Source organism: Bos javanicus, chromosome X (genome assembly GCF_032452875.1).
Source record: "Bos javanicus breed banteng chromosome X, ARS-OSU_banteng_1.0, whole genome shotgun sequence".
NCBI lineage: Eukaryota > Metazoa > Chordata > Mammalia > Artiodactyla > Bovidae > Bos > Bos javanicus.
This window is the reverse complement of record NC_083897.1, coordinates 17619182-17634385: the sequence shown is the minus strand read 5'-3', so window position 1 is coordinate 17634385 and position 15204 is coordinate 17619182. Positions and strand designations below refer to the sequence as shown.

General features: G+C 41.6%; 1 protein-coding gene across 1 annotated transcript in view; it reads left to right on the top strand.

The window, feature by feature from the left end:
* Positions 1-15204, top strand: part of GPC3 (glypican 3) — a 459188-nt gene that overhangs the window by 308643 nt on the left and 135341 nt on the right. The window contains exon 5 of the mRNA XM_061408363.1: positions 1074-1199. Within this exon, the coding sequence (XP_061264347.1) occupies positions 1074-1199 (126 nt within the window). The remainder of the gene's footprint in view (positions 1-1073; positions 1200-15204) is intronic.

Here is a 15204-nt window from a genome sequence, read left to right as displayed (position 1 = left end):
GCTCCTCCAGAGGCCTGTATATCAGGTCAGTCCATTCTTAGCCTGGAGACAATATTGAATAATTACTCCACTGCCAGGAAATTCCCTAGTGAGACTCTCTAAAAACTTAGTGGAGACTTAAGATAAACTTGGATACAGGAAGTACTCTTTAATTTCCTTTCTATTGATACTAGAAATATTGCTTTAGAAAATAAAGAGTATTTTACTTTGGTTTGTTTACTACTGGACATCTTTTGCATAGATAGTTTAGTATTTCTTTATAAGCATATACACTTCCCTCCAGTCTATAGTGTCTTATTTTGTGTGTTCATGTACATCTGAAAGAAGATAATAGGCCAAAAATTTTGCAGAGTATTTATGGGTGTGTGTTTATGCATGTTTGCATATATAATATGTTTTCTCTCTCTCTCTCTGTGTCTGTCTCTCACACGCACTCCTATAACATGAAAGCCAGAGCAAATATATAAAATATACTAAGAGCCCTCCCAACCCCCTTATAGGAACCACAATATACAAACAAAGAACAAAGAAACCTTCCTCCTCTAGCAGATGTGAGTTTCTCTGATGACATTGTCAGGAGAATTTCATAGAGCTTATACTGCTCTGAGCACCCTGCGATTCTGATCTGCAACTAATAGCCAGAGTCTATATGGAAAGGGGCCATCTCTAGGGTAATAGCATTGAAAATTACAATCAATGCACTCAATTACACTCAGAAGCCAAAAGATATGTAGCGCTTCAATGTGCCTTGTAATCAGCACCTTTGAGAATGTAGGTAACAGCATCTGAATGAAAAATGGAAGCTGAACGTGTTAGAAAATGGATGTTAGAATTAAATCATCCTCCTGATAGGAATAGCACCTTATATGGCAGGCAACTTTTTTTTCTAATATCATTTTATTGATTTAAAAAAAAACCTAAATTGTGACCTTGTAGCCAAGAATGTCTTTTAAAATCATTTATTGCTCTAATCAGCCTGGCAGAGCCTTTCTGTCATGCTGATAAGGAAATTAAACTTTCCTCATACTGGGTTTACTTGCGTCTTATGCACAGATGTTTTGTTTTTCTTTCAGGGAACTAATTCAGAAGTTAAAATCTTTCATCAGCTTCTATAGTGCTTTGCCTGGCTACATCTGCAGCCATAGCCCTGTGGCTGAAAATGACACTCTTTGCTGGAATGGACAAGAACTCGTGGAGAGGTAATCTTTTTTGAATGTTAAATATAGCAGTATATGAGAAATACTCATCATATGCTCATCTCAGGCTTAGTTATGTCTTCTCTCCATTAATTTCATGAGAAAAATAATAGAAAAAAACATACACATGAACATCTATGACATGGCACATGCTGTCTATAACTTACAGCCCTCATAGAACTTACAAACTTTGAAGCGCACAGAGAACTATGGATTCAGGTACATTTTACAAATGGTAAGCATAAGGCAAGTCTTTTTTCTGTGGGTCTTTGGCTTCTTCCACCTTCTCATTATGTGGGCCCTTATTGATTGATTGATTTAAAGAAATCATATTTGTACTAATGGTCGTTATTTATGAGAATGAACTACATATCAAGCACCATGCTAAGTGCTTGTATGTGTTAACTCTCTATCCTTATGTCAATCCTATGAAATTGCATTATTTCCCCCTGTGTTATAGATGAAGATGGAGAAAAGAAGAAAGGGGAGGGAAGGAGGAGTACCATTTCACATCATTTTTATTGAAATGTTTGATTCTTTGAGTGTTTCTTAGTATTATCTGTACTAACATTTGTCATCTCTGAAGAATTTGCTAATCGCTGGAAAGGAAATAATATATATTCTTTTTCAGCAAATATTTACTGAGCATTTTCTAAGTGCCTCTCATGTAGAAGTAAACAGAACAGGCAAATTTTTCTATCCTCTAGGAGCCTTCATTCTAGCGGGTTAGTGATATTCCTGACCGCCATTGCTTTGTATGTGTAGAAAATGGCTTACAATTAAAGAATTAAATCAGGAGGGTACAATGCTTAGGAAACTCCATAATGGGGTGGATGAACATGCTTTCAAAAATGTGTGTGCAAGGGGTAACATATTATAGAGGGGAGTACAGAAGAGACCTGGGTGCAAGTTCTGAATTTTTCACTGGCCAGTTGTTTAACCCAGGGCAAGTGACTTGAGGCAAGAACTGAGGTGGTTGGGTTAAAGTAGCACTAGTTCCAACAGTCTGTGTGTTTTATTTCCTTATCCACTCATTCATCCATACCTTCAACATTTATGTTTTGAGATTGATGTTTATGATTATGTTTTGAGATACTATGCATTAGGCATTGAGGTGGGTGCTAGGGGTATGAAGATGAACAAGATGACAGGCAAGTTACTTGCTTTGAAGACCTTTACATTCTAGCAGAACCCAATATCCAGACATAGGATAATTAATAATGATGCTAAATGGAATTAATTAGTGGTGTAATGCCATGGACAGAGGAACGCTTTGGAGCCACATGAACTTGGGTTTTCATCTCAGCTCTGCTACTGACTCGGTGTGGTCTTGGGTGAGTCACTTCACCCAGCAAGTGTCAAGATCCTCTTCTGTAAGAAAGGGGTATCTCCCAGTATTGTTGTAACTAGCAGGTGAGATAAAGCCCCTAGCAGGCAGGCACATACTGGAAGCTCAGTTGGTGTTAGTTCTCTTCTTTCTACCTTCCCCCACCACCCCTCCTCTTCCCAGGGCAAAGTAGAACATAGGCCTGAAAACAGCTTGTTTCTCAACTAAGCTTTGTACTGACCTGGAACAATGGGAATGGGGTGTATATTTATCATGCTAAAGTTTCTATCAGGTGCTGAGTAGAATCATGAAAATGTATCCAACTGTTGTGGCATATTCATTTAAATTATCAAAGAGAAGCAGCTGGTATTTGGCTTTCTAAAAAGCAGATGCTTTAAAACGGGTATGCTGTTTAGTTGCTTAGTTGTGTCCGACTCTGTGCGACCCCATGGACTGTAGCCCGCCAGGCTCCTTTGTCCATGGAACTCTCCAGGCAAGAATACTAGAGTGGGTTGCCATTTCCTTCTCCATTAAAACAGGTATAAATGATACCATATTTCAAAAAGAAAATTCCCACAGGTTCAGTATGTGGTTCTTACGTAAACTTGATGAGAAACCATCCCAATAACTTACCCACTGGTATATTAAGATGGTGAAAAATGAACAATTTTTCATTTGTTTTGAGCAGCATAACCATGGTTTTTTTAATTAAAAAGCAAATTTTAGTTTATACTTATTTACTATTGTAATCATTCATTCATTTACTCATTTAACAAATATTTGAGTGCCTATTATGTATCAAGCACTAATATTTGTTTCCTCCTTGTTGTGATCATTTAGAGCAAATGTTGTCACCGCACTGAATATATCTTCTGATATATCAGATGATCCCGTTTTAGTTACTTCAAAACGGTTTCTTCTTAGGCAGTCCTATGTTTTTTGAATTAGTGGGATTTTTAAAAATTGAATTTTACTCATATAAACTATTCATGTTCGGTATACTTTCATGAAGGATGTTGTCCTGAAACTGAGAAAATCATTTTCTATCAAATGGTGGAATCCAAAGCCTGCTAACTTTGAATGAGTCCAGAAGTTAACCAAGGGGGCACTTTTGCACCATGAAAATAGCTCTGCTAAACAAAAACTTTTCTGTTTAATTTGCCAGCTTTTAATATCTTAGGATATTGAACAAAATAATAAATATTATAGTATGGAGGGAAGCCATTATTTCAAGCTCTTATTTGTTACTTCTGCAAAACCTATTTTTTTCAAAGCAACTTTTATTGTTAATATATATGATGCAGAAAATGAAGGAAGGAAGAGAAAGAAGGTGGGAGGAAGGAAGGAAGTCAAATGTTATTTGTAGACAGAATACGGGTAGTGTAATCCAGGAAGTGCTTCTTCCATGGTTGGCAACCTTGGCTTATCATTAACCTGTACTTTAATCACTGACCTAATGCAATGATTGGAGAAGGAAATGGCAACCCACTCCAGTATTCATGTCTGGAGAATCTCAGGGACAGAGGAGCCTGGTGGGCTGCCGTCTATGGGGTCGTACAGAGTCGGACACGACTGAAGCAACTTAGCCTGCATAGCATGCAATGCAATGATGGGAGCAGGAAATAGTCTTAAACTAGGTTTTTACCAAATTACTCAAGAATATACATTTAATAATATGAAGTTCTGTAGCCTGAGCATATGTGTGCCCTCTTTTTGCACCATTTATGAAGAGTAGCCTTGAGCTGCATGTATCATCTATAGTTATATCCCCTCTCTGAGGCTTTTCATTGAATTTCTCATTTAGTCTTAAGTAACAGTTGCCACTTCATATTGTCAAATGGGTTGTGACTTTGTTATCTTTATAGGTTGGGTTTGTGTTCCTTTGAAAATATTTTACTTTAAATCAAGAAAATTAATGAAAATCAAGGATCCCGAAAAAGAATAAGACTTGTCAGTGGAGACACATGATAAAAATGAAAATATTGATGTTAAAAATCCATATCAGCTGGGTTATCATAACTATTTATACCCTCCCACTGTGGATCTACCTATTTCTCAGCTTTTAAAAGTCAAACAAGTCACTGTCTCTCTGAACAGAGCCATATCTCACATCCTTTCAGTTTTTATCTCTTCTGAATAAAATTAATCAAACTATGCAGGAAAAGAACGTTTTCACACATCTAGTCTCAGGGAGTACCACGTAAGCATCATTTGTCTTCTCACCTCCCCCGCCCTCCACCTCCTCCCCCATCTTGGCTGGAAATAAATATTGGCTTCCAGGATTTCACAAAGAAGTCTTCAAATTAGCAAGCTTGACTCATGTGAGGTATACTCCATCATGAGAACCAGCATGTATCCTTCAGGCAAAAACCTCCTACCATTGCCAAAGGCAGAAAATCCTCCATCTTTTGCCTTTGTAGAAGCACAGAGAATTTCAACTAGAGAATCCCTGAGACCAAGATAAATATAAAGGTGCCCATGGAAGAAAGCTAACACTGGGCTTAAAAACAGCTAAATGTAGGCTTTGCCTGCAATGATGCTGAAAATACCTGTATGAAGAGTGAACAATTTAGCAAATACATTCTCAAGCACCTTTTTAGAACTGTTAGGCCAACTATCTGGCTGAAATTTTCATTCTTCTTTTAAACGGTTTGATACCACGTAAGCCCTGTTTTATTATTTAATCGTTTATTTTGAATTAGCATGAGAGAAATTATTTGAACCTATACATATTTGAAAACCTTAGAAAAAATGCTGGTTTTTCCATTTAACATCTGATAATTCAGGTTCCTTCAACAAAAATTGAGCACTTAGTATGTACTAGGCCCTGTGGGGCATCAGTGATAGGTATTAGAAGCCAGTGCCTGCCCCTGCTGAGGGGTTTCCAACTCAGTGAGGAGAAAAATAAGGGAAAAAATCAGCCAGCCTTTTTTCCTCAGCAGTCGAGAGAGAGCTCCCCTCAGAGGTGTCAAAGCAGAGGTTCTACCCATCTGTATTGGGTATCTTTTCCTGCATAGTTCAATTAAGTTTATTCACAAGAGATAAAACTGAAAGAATATGAAATATGGCCTATAGAGTGACAGTCACTTTGACTCTTTAAAAGTTGAGAGATCTGTGGATCCATAGTGGGAGGGTATAAATTGCTATGATAACCCAGCTGATACTAATTGATATTTTCTTCAGCATCAATATTTTCATTTTAATCAGGTGTCCCCACGGACAAATCTTATTCTTTTTCAAGATTCTTGATTTTCATAAATTTTCTTGAGTAAAAGTAAGGAATTTTCAAAGGAACAAAAACCCAACCTATAAAGATAACTATGCATGCTTGTGTGTGTGTGTTGAGGTGAAATTCATATGATATAAAAGTAACCATTTTATGGTGTACAATTCAGTGGCATTTAGCACATTCACAGTGTTGTACAATCAGCACCTCTATCTTGTTCTAAGACTATATCATCACCCCAGAAGAAACCTTGTACCCATTAGCGGTCACTTCCCATTCTCCCCTTCTGTCAGCCTCTGGCAACTAACCAACTGCTTTCAGTCTCTAGATTTACCTATTCTGGATATTTCGTATAAATGGAACAATTCACTTAGCATAATGCTTTTTAAGGTTCATCCAAGTTGTAGCATGTACCAGCACTTCTTTTCTTCTTATGGCCATATAGTACATTTTGTTTATCCAGTCATCAGTTTTCCACCCTTTTTTTTTTTTTTTTTTGGTTGCACTGAGTCTTTGTTGCTGTGCGTGGGCTTTCTGTAGTTACGGTGAGTGGGGACTACTCTAGTCGCGGCGTGCGGGCTTCTTATTGCGGTGGCTTCTCTTGCTGAGGAGTACAGGCTCAGTAGTTGTGGCATCCGGACTTAATTTGCCCCGTGGCATGTGAATCTTCCTGGACCAGATATCAAACCTCTGTCTCCTCACTGATAGGTGGATTCCCATCACTGTACCACCAGGGAAGTCCCTCCACCCGTTTTTATGTTAACCCTGAGCAACTACCGCTCTGGTTAGGCTTTTCCCACCCCCTCTGAATCAGCTTGGCTCACGCTTAACCTTGAGGATAAGAGAGCCAAAGCTTTAGGTCTTCCATCCTCATCATACTTGAGCAGCATTCCCGTGCTAGGCTCTCCTCCACCTGTCCTCATCTCCATGGGCCTTTGCAGTCATTCTCCTCTGAGTCCTTTTTTCTCAGCGTTGTGTATATACTCAGCTGGCTTCTCCTACAGTCAGCATACCTCCTACAGGAGTTTCTACTTCCCTGGTGACCTTGACGTTCATCCATTCCACATGTACAACTATTTGTGCTTTGTGGCACGATGCCTCAGTTCCCTCTCTGAGCCAGTCCTAGCTGGTTTTGCTGCTCCTCTGCCATGTTGTTGGCCTCCATGGGCCTGGATCTAGATGTCAGCCCCAGAATGTTTCTGTTCTCTTCTGGCTAATAGATCTACATAGCCACTTGTGTTCCTTGTGGATCAGTATCCATTTTGCACTTCCTCAGTATGACGCTGGGACTCTGGGTGGAGTACACGGGGCACCTGGCATTAGAGAATAAACTCCATGAGATCCGCAGGGTCACACTGCAGTGAAGGCACGTCCTCTGCCTCTTAAATAATCTTACCTTCCACTTCACCTGAGAGACTATAGACACATACTCTTACTGCGAATTTTCCCTTGTTGCCACTGATCAGACAAGTCTTCCAATGTTTATAAGGCCTCTCCAGGATTTCTCTACTTAATTGGAGAGGCAGAAGCAGGAATATACAAAGCAATTATTTTACTTCTCGAGTTTTGTTCTGGTCTCAAAACCTTCTGAATGCTTCAGGAAAGTAGGGTAATGAGACTATTTTTCTTCTGCTGGATTGGAGGGATAGACTGTGTCATAGCAACAAGTGGGAATGAATGTGAGAACCATTAACACCCAATTTCTGACATGTACAAAATAATTTTTTTTAATTGAGATGAACAAAATGGTTGATTTTGGCTGTATATGCAGGAAAGATGAGGGAAAATAGTTGATTCTGTTTTTATAATGCAGTTATTTAAAGAACACTGTTTTGAGGATTTGAGGTAGGGGGAGGGGCCAATTTGTAACACTAAAAGGTTTTTCACTGGTTCACAGAGCAAAACGGAAAGACCTTCAGAATCTTCAATCTGGCAATGAATGATTAATTGCAGAAAAGACCTATGTGCCGAGTGTATAGATATTCAGACACAGACATTTGCACAGCTCATTCCAATCACATCAGAACAGGCCAGCAGAATGCAGCAGTTGCTACATATAGCTCCCATACTCTCATGCTAAAGTAAGTTATTATTATTGTTTGCCTTCTGTTCGTTTAGGATTATGTTGTAGTTTTTGAAGGCTCAAGGCCGTATACATAGAATTTTAAATATGGTATAGCCAGTGAAAACCCCGATGGAGAAGCAAATATAAGATTACAAAAAAAACAGAGCCAAGAGGAAGTAGGCAGAGAAAAGAAAGTAAACAGTGGATCATGGAAATAATATTGAGTGATATTGAGTCAAGTCCTAAAGTCATTTGCTTCTGAGCTGGTTTAGGCACAAACCAGATTAAACTCGTGCTGAAGCCAGGGCTTATATCTCTTCTCAGCAGCCCCTGTTGTAGTGCCTGGAGGATTATAATCTGAGGTGCAGTCTTCAGTATCCCAGCTCTTCTCATTGCTAGTTCTTCCTCTGCCTCCTATCCTGCAGGAAGCTCTGCTTGTGAAAGGCTGGTAGGAGGGAGAGAAGAACAAATAGGGATTTGGTTGGTTTTCCTTTTTTTTTTGACCAGGAAAATATTATTTTGTTTGGAGCACTGTCTGCCTCCACATCTTCTCGGTCCCCTTCAGACATTTTTGGATTTCATTTTATTCAATCTTCCTGGAAGCAGAAACATGACTCTTGACTTTTTTCTGATTTGACTGTGTGTCCTAGAATGAAAGTACTGAGGTATAGCTAGTATGGCAGCTTACATTCTAACTTGCTTTAGGTAAACATAATTGCTCATGGAAAAGTTTGGAAGGAAAAATAGATTACATAGAAAATGGCTTAACTTGGTGTAGCATGAAATATTTGTGTCAGTGAAAGATTTTTATAATCCTGATAAGGTAAGATAGATACATTTGACATGCACCCCTGTGCAATAATTCCTCTAAGGGCTTAGATTGGCATATTCTCCATCATATATTTATTTCAAAACTTGCCTCTAGTGACAGCTATTTTTCAGGACCTACTCCATGGCAATACAGTGACATTTATCCCTTAAGATTATAGTGTCACATACAGCAGCTCAACCTGCAGAATTGAGTGAGAAAAACCCAGCTTATCCTAGTGACTAACAGCATAATATGGTCTGCCACATTCAGGATGGGCTTGTCAACTGTCAGGTCTAAAGTAGTGAGAGGAGACACTCTCACGGCTCAGCACAGATGTCTGTAACCACCTGTTGAAGGCTGGATGACCTATTCTTGAAGCAGAGTGTGCCCTATTAGTACTTAGGCCAGCCCCACCCACGCTCAGTTGGATCATCTCATTATAAGAAGAGCATTTGGGCCTTCAAGACAGGACCCCACACATCCATACCCTCACCAAACCTATCTCACCACACAGCTTCCTCTTTGAAATGTGATTCTGAAGGTGGAGTAAGGCCTGTCTCCTATTACGGTCACTGCTCCATGCACTGCTCCATTTTTGCTTGGAAGGCTTAGGAGATGGATCCATGAAGGACTATAATTGCTTTTAAGAAATTATTTATTTAACACATCAGGGCTTCTATGTGCTTGAGGTATTATTGCCTCCTTCAGAGTAGGCAACTTTAGTAGGTCATGGACTGACTTCACTGAGGCCACCAGTCCTCAAAATATTTTTTGACATCTTCTTTAGGAAAGGGTCCCTGATAGCTCAGTTGGTAAAGAATCTGCCTGCAATGCAGGAAACCCCGGTTTGATCCTCTGGAGAAGGAATAGGCTACCCACTCCAGTATTCTTGGGCTTCCCTAGTGGCTCAGCTGGTAAAGAATCTGCCTGCAGTGCGGGAGACCTGGGTTTGATCCCTGGGTTGGGAAGATTCCCTGGAGAAAAAGCCTTGAGGTCATATGGTCAGTTTCCCAGTCTGCAAGCTGTTGGTGTTCAGCCCATTTTTCATCAGTGATACAGACGGAGAATTAGAGAAGGCCCTGAGAGGTTAGGATGCATGAGCCAGGTGATTGGTGCATGTCTGGAAGAGTGAGTACAGTCACTAGAATGATCCAGGTGAAGGTTTTAATCTTGGTTTAGACATTGACTGTGTGCTTCTGGCAGGTCCTTTAACAGCACAACCTCTTCCCTTATTTTGAGATGGGCATAATTGTACCTGTTCTGCAGGACTGTTGTGAAGGGGTATGCTGACACATGAGTACGTGATTGCTGTTGTTAATATTGGCACATCATTAGGGTGTGGTTGAACAGGACAGGTAAATGTCCAGGGCCAGGGTGAAGAGTTGTAGGCCATTCTTCCTGTCAAGGCACACTGGATTTGGGGTAAATATCTGTAAGTCTTTTGGAACCACACTGTTGAATGGGGAGGCTGCTTAAGCTGCGTTATACCATTTGGGATCTATTTGGGGTAAGAGGATAAAAGGAGCTGTGTATTTCTTGTGACACTTAAACTGATTTTACATAGACTTTCCAGAGAGGCACTCCAGAAATGTTTTAAGTAACGTCAGAATTGCTGATGGTACCCAACATAGTTTTGGCTGTATACATTCTGATTGATATTTATTTACAAATTTGAAGTCTGCCATTGCTTTCTATTCAGCGCTCTGAGAGCACGTAAGGGAGGTGGCGAATTGACTGAAACAAGGCTGCTGGGCGGGACAAGTGCCCCGGCCTTTTCTGTCTGAAGTGGACAGTCAGTCCTTGAGTGATAGCAGTGTTGCTTCATCAGAACGCCTTTGACTGACACAAGCAGAACCTGCCTGAAACATTTTCATCCAGGTGCTCTGACCCAGGAGAGTTATTTCTGGCAGTCACTGAGCATCAAGAAAATGGACTCTTGAGACTCCGAGTTTGAAGGACAGGCAGAAGCCTGTTAGGGGAGCCTCTTGGGAGGCTCTTGCCAGTGGCTCTGCTCTTAGACCCCTCTGGCTGCCTTATTGTTGGGGCTGCTGTGATCGTGCTATAGATTTTACCCGCTGCCGGAAACGATTGGCAGGTGCCCCTTCTCTACTGCCACTGGCCCCAGTTCTTGCCCCAGGGTAAGCTTTTGGGGGCTCCCTTGCAAGAAACTCAGCTCTGCAGGGTTTTGTTTTTTTTTGTTTTGTTTTTTTTTTTTTGCCCTTTACCACCTATACTTAAGTGAATGCAAAATATTGGCTGCGTTTCTCTGGTGATTTTTACTAATAAAGTCAAGCAGTTAGGAATTAACAAAAAGCACCCAGAGGCAAATTGCAAAGTTACGGGGCAATTGTAAAAAGCCATGGGGTAGTTGTTTCAATGCATAGCTTTCGGGTCAGCAAGCCTGGGTTTGGATTTCTGCTCCAGTAGGTATTAGCTCTTTCTCTTCTCTGAGCCCATTTCCACATCTGCCCAATGGAGTTAATAATTTCTACCTTTAATGAATTGTTGACAGGATTCAGAGAGATTGTGAATACAGAGTACAGTGCCCGAAACACAGTAGGCCCTTAAGAAATGGTAGCTGCTATTGCTGTTTTTCAGTAAAATGAGCCTATAAAAATGGTCCTTCCCATTTTTTACTGGAAGAGACATGGAGCTCTGCATGACTTTAATTCCCTTCAGTGATCCATTTCTGAAGTCTTTTACCAACAAAGGTCCATATAGTCAAAACTTTGGTTTTTCCAGTAGTCATATATGGATGTGAGAGTTGGACTATAAAGAAAGCCGAGCACTGAAGAATTGATGCTTTTGAACTGTGGTGTTGGAGAAGACTCTTGAGAGTCCCTTGGACTGCAAGGAGATCCAACCAGTCCATCCTAAAGGAAATCAGTCCTGAATATTCATTGGAAGGACTGATGCTGAAGCTGAAACTCCAATATTTTCCAACCTGATGTGAAGAACTGACTCATTGGAAAAGACCGTGATGCTGGGAAAGATTGAAGGCAGGAGGAGAAGGGGACGACAGAGGATGAGATGGTTGGATGGCATCACCGACGTGATGGACGTGAATTGGAGTAGTCTCTAGGAGTTGGTGATGGACAGGGAAGCCTGGCGTGCTGCAGTCCCTGGCATTGCAGAGAGTCAGATACAACTGAGCAACTGAACTGAACTGAACAGGGAGACAGCTTCACCCACTTCCTCTCATCTTTATCTTTGTTTTTTCTTCCTTCTGCAAAAATGTTAAAATCCTCACCCTTGCCCCTGTTCAGCACAGGTGGTGGGCATTTGGGCCCATTGCTGATAAAGTGAGAGTTAATTGCATCTATGGATATGTCCTAGACTAGACTGCCTACCTTTAATATCTTGTTTCATAGCAAAGGCCGTTTCAACAGTTCCACCTAGAACTTTTTAACAGTGACTCATTCAGGGAATCTTTCTATTTTACTTGCGTTAGAAACCAGGAAGGGTGAGGTTGCAGGGCAAATCTAGTTGCCCAATTCTCTGAAGTCCTTTCTGTCACCCTTGGGTTAACCTTTGTGGAAAAGGAGAGAGGTCATTAAAATCAGTCATGATTGCCCAATTTCTCAAGCCAATGAACGTTACTTTTTTATGTGAGTGTGCCTTTGATCCTTGGATTTGTCGCCTCTGTAATGAAGTTTCATTTCCCTCTGAAGGAAAATTTACTTTGATTTGTAGCTCCGGTGTCACAGGAGCTTCTACATTTTGCCCCCTGGTATTTTAGTGGTCCACGTGTCTCTGAATGGATGGATCTTAAGCCACCATAGTTTGAGTTACTCGGTGGCCCATTTTGTCCCCCTTCTTGCTTCTGGACACAGCTTCAGGCCCAGAGCTGGGATAAGTCCCTCTTGAAAGAGAGCCAGAGTGAGCTGGCCTCACCTGAGGTCAGGGTGCACCAGCCTTGGGTCCAACGGATGTGTAGAGGGTTATGCTACACAAGAACTCAGGCTGGGGACTTCCTGGTAATCGAGTAGTTAAGCCTCCGAGCTGCCAGTACAGGGAGTGAGGGTTCGATCCCTGGTCAAGGAACTAAGATCCCACGTGCCATGCAGTGTGCCCCCCGCCAAAAAAAAACTCAGGCTGAAAAGCTTAATGACCAGGACCAGAAAAGGCCTGAAGGGGCCAGAAAAAGCTGTTGCTGTGGCCTGCCCCTCCTTATCCTTGACTCAATGGCATCCTCTGAGGAGCCTGAATCCCCCTGCCCCAAGCCCAGTCTAAGACCCTCAGCACATAGGTGTCCCTCTGGCACATCTCCAGTGAGCATGTTTTATCTAATCTCCCACTAGAAGACAAGCCTGTGTCTTCTCTATGTATCCTCCCTGTTTAGTTGTACCTGCCGTAGAATTGACTCTCTATACTGTTGAATACTGTTGAATTCAATAAATGAACCAACAAACATACTGGTTGGTAACAAACCTGAGTACCAGATCCAGCTTGCTCATGGTATATGTGTCTGCCTTTGGACAGGTTTACTTTAACTCTATGTTTCATTTCCTCCTTCTATGAAATGGTGAAATTAATGCTTCCCCTGCTGACCTCATAGGGTTGTAGTGAGCCTCCAGTAAGCAAACGCACATGAAATATCTTTGAAAATTGTGAGGCGCCCTCCATTTACTAGGTGTTAATGTAGAAAAGTGCTTCCCAAGTGGCTCAGTGGTAAAGAATCCGCTTGCCAATGTAGGAGATGTAGGTTTGTTCCCTGGGTTGGGAAGATCCTCTGGAGAAGGGAAATGCTGCCCACTCCAGTATTCTGGCCTGGAGAATTCCATGGACTGTATAGTCTATGGGGTCGCAAAGAGTTGGACACGACTGAGTGACTTTCACTTCACTTCACTTCAGGAAGATCATCTGGAGAAGGAAATGGCAACCCATTCCAGTATTCTTGCCTGGTGGGCTGCAGCCCATGGGGTCACAAAAAAGTCAGAGACAACTTAGGGACTAAACAACAAAAATGTAGAAAAGTAGATCAGACACGGAGGGAAGTTTTACCTTGAATAAATGGCATTATGTGTTGGCTAATTAGCATAGCATTACTGGACTCTCTTTATGAACACGCAGCTTTGAGCATCTTCCTGAGTATCTCTCTGTCTATGCATCTCTCCAGAAAGAGTACTTTAAAAAAACTGGGGACTTCCCTGGTGATCCAGTGGTTAAAACTTCACCTTCCCATGGAGGAGGGGTTCAGGTTCAGTCCCTGGTTAGGGAGCTAAGATCCCACATGCTTTGCGGCCAAAAACCAAAACATGACACAGAAGAAGATTGTAGCAAATTCAATAAAAACGTAAAAAATAGTCCACATCGAAAACATCTTTAAATTCCTTTTTTCCTTAAGCAAATCCACCTATTCCCACAAACTTCTATTTTTAAACAAGCCATTCCACAGTGTTGAATAAACTGATTGGCCCTGCTTAAGGAGATACTTTGGGGGATTTGTAGCATCAGTTTAAATTAATGAAAAGTCTCAGTGACAGACTTTTAAAATAAATGCAGCTTTATTACATTCAAGCACATATAACAACACCACTGGGAATAGAACTTGAAGAAAGCCTGCGTCGGAGAATCAAAGTGAACAAATAAGGATCGTTGATAATGAGGCTATTGTGTGAATGTCCTGCTGAAGACCAGCATCCTCAAACGGGCTAACGTACCCCTGATGAAACCCATTAATTTTAGAAACTCTTCCCCTGCTCTTCATAGATACGATGAAAGTCCAATTAAAGCCCCCTTCACATGGCTTCTGGATAACCCAGCTTTTCCAAACCCCAGCGGATGGCATTTAGCTGGAGTGCTCTGTCCTCTGGTTATAACATAGTGATCCTGAACCGCAAACACCCTCTGGCCCCTATGGTGATCAGCTTGGTCAGGTTGGCCCAAGACTTTCTAATTTGGGCACAGAATGTCCCAAGTCCTGGGAAATTTCTCAGTCTCGGGCAAAGAGGGACAGTTGGTCATCTCCTGGCAACTATGCCCTCAGGAGCATAGGGAAAAGGCACCACCATAGGAGGTTTACACTGGATGGTTGAAGTGTTGCTGGGGAACTGCAGATCTGTTCGGCTTTCAGCCATCACGGTTTACCTTCTCTTACCTTTTCTTCCCTGAGGCATTCTGAAACCTTCTCTCTTCCCTTTGCCCCCTCTAATTCCTGTCTGAGCATGCAGTGAAACTTCAGAAAGTAGGACTGAGTGGAGGTGGCATAGCCCAGGGGTAGAGCATTTGACTGCAGAAGGTAGGACTGAAACAGTGAAAGTCTTAATCAAAAGAATGGCTAACATTTCTATAGTGCTTCTCATGTGTGCATTAAGTAAGTTAATTCTCACCACAGCCTTCTGATCTGGACGTGATTGTTGTTCTGTTGCTCAGTTGTGTCCAACTCTTTGTGACCCCATGGACTGCAGCACGCTAGGCTTCCCTGTCCTTCATCATCTGCCAGAGCTGCTCAAACTCATGCCCACTGAGTCGCTGATGCCATCGACCATCTCATCTTCTGTCGTCCCCTTCTCCTCCTGCCTTTAATCTTTCCCAGCATCAAGGTCTTTTCCAACAAATCAGTTCTTCACATCAGGT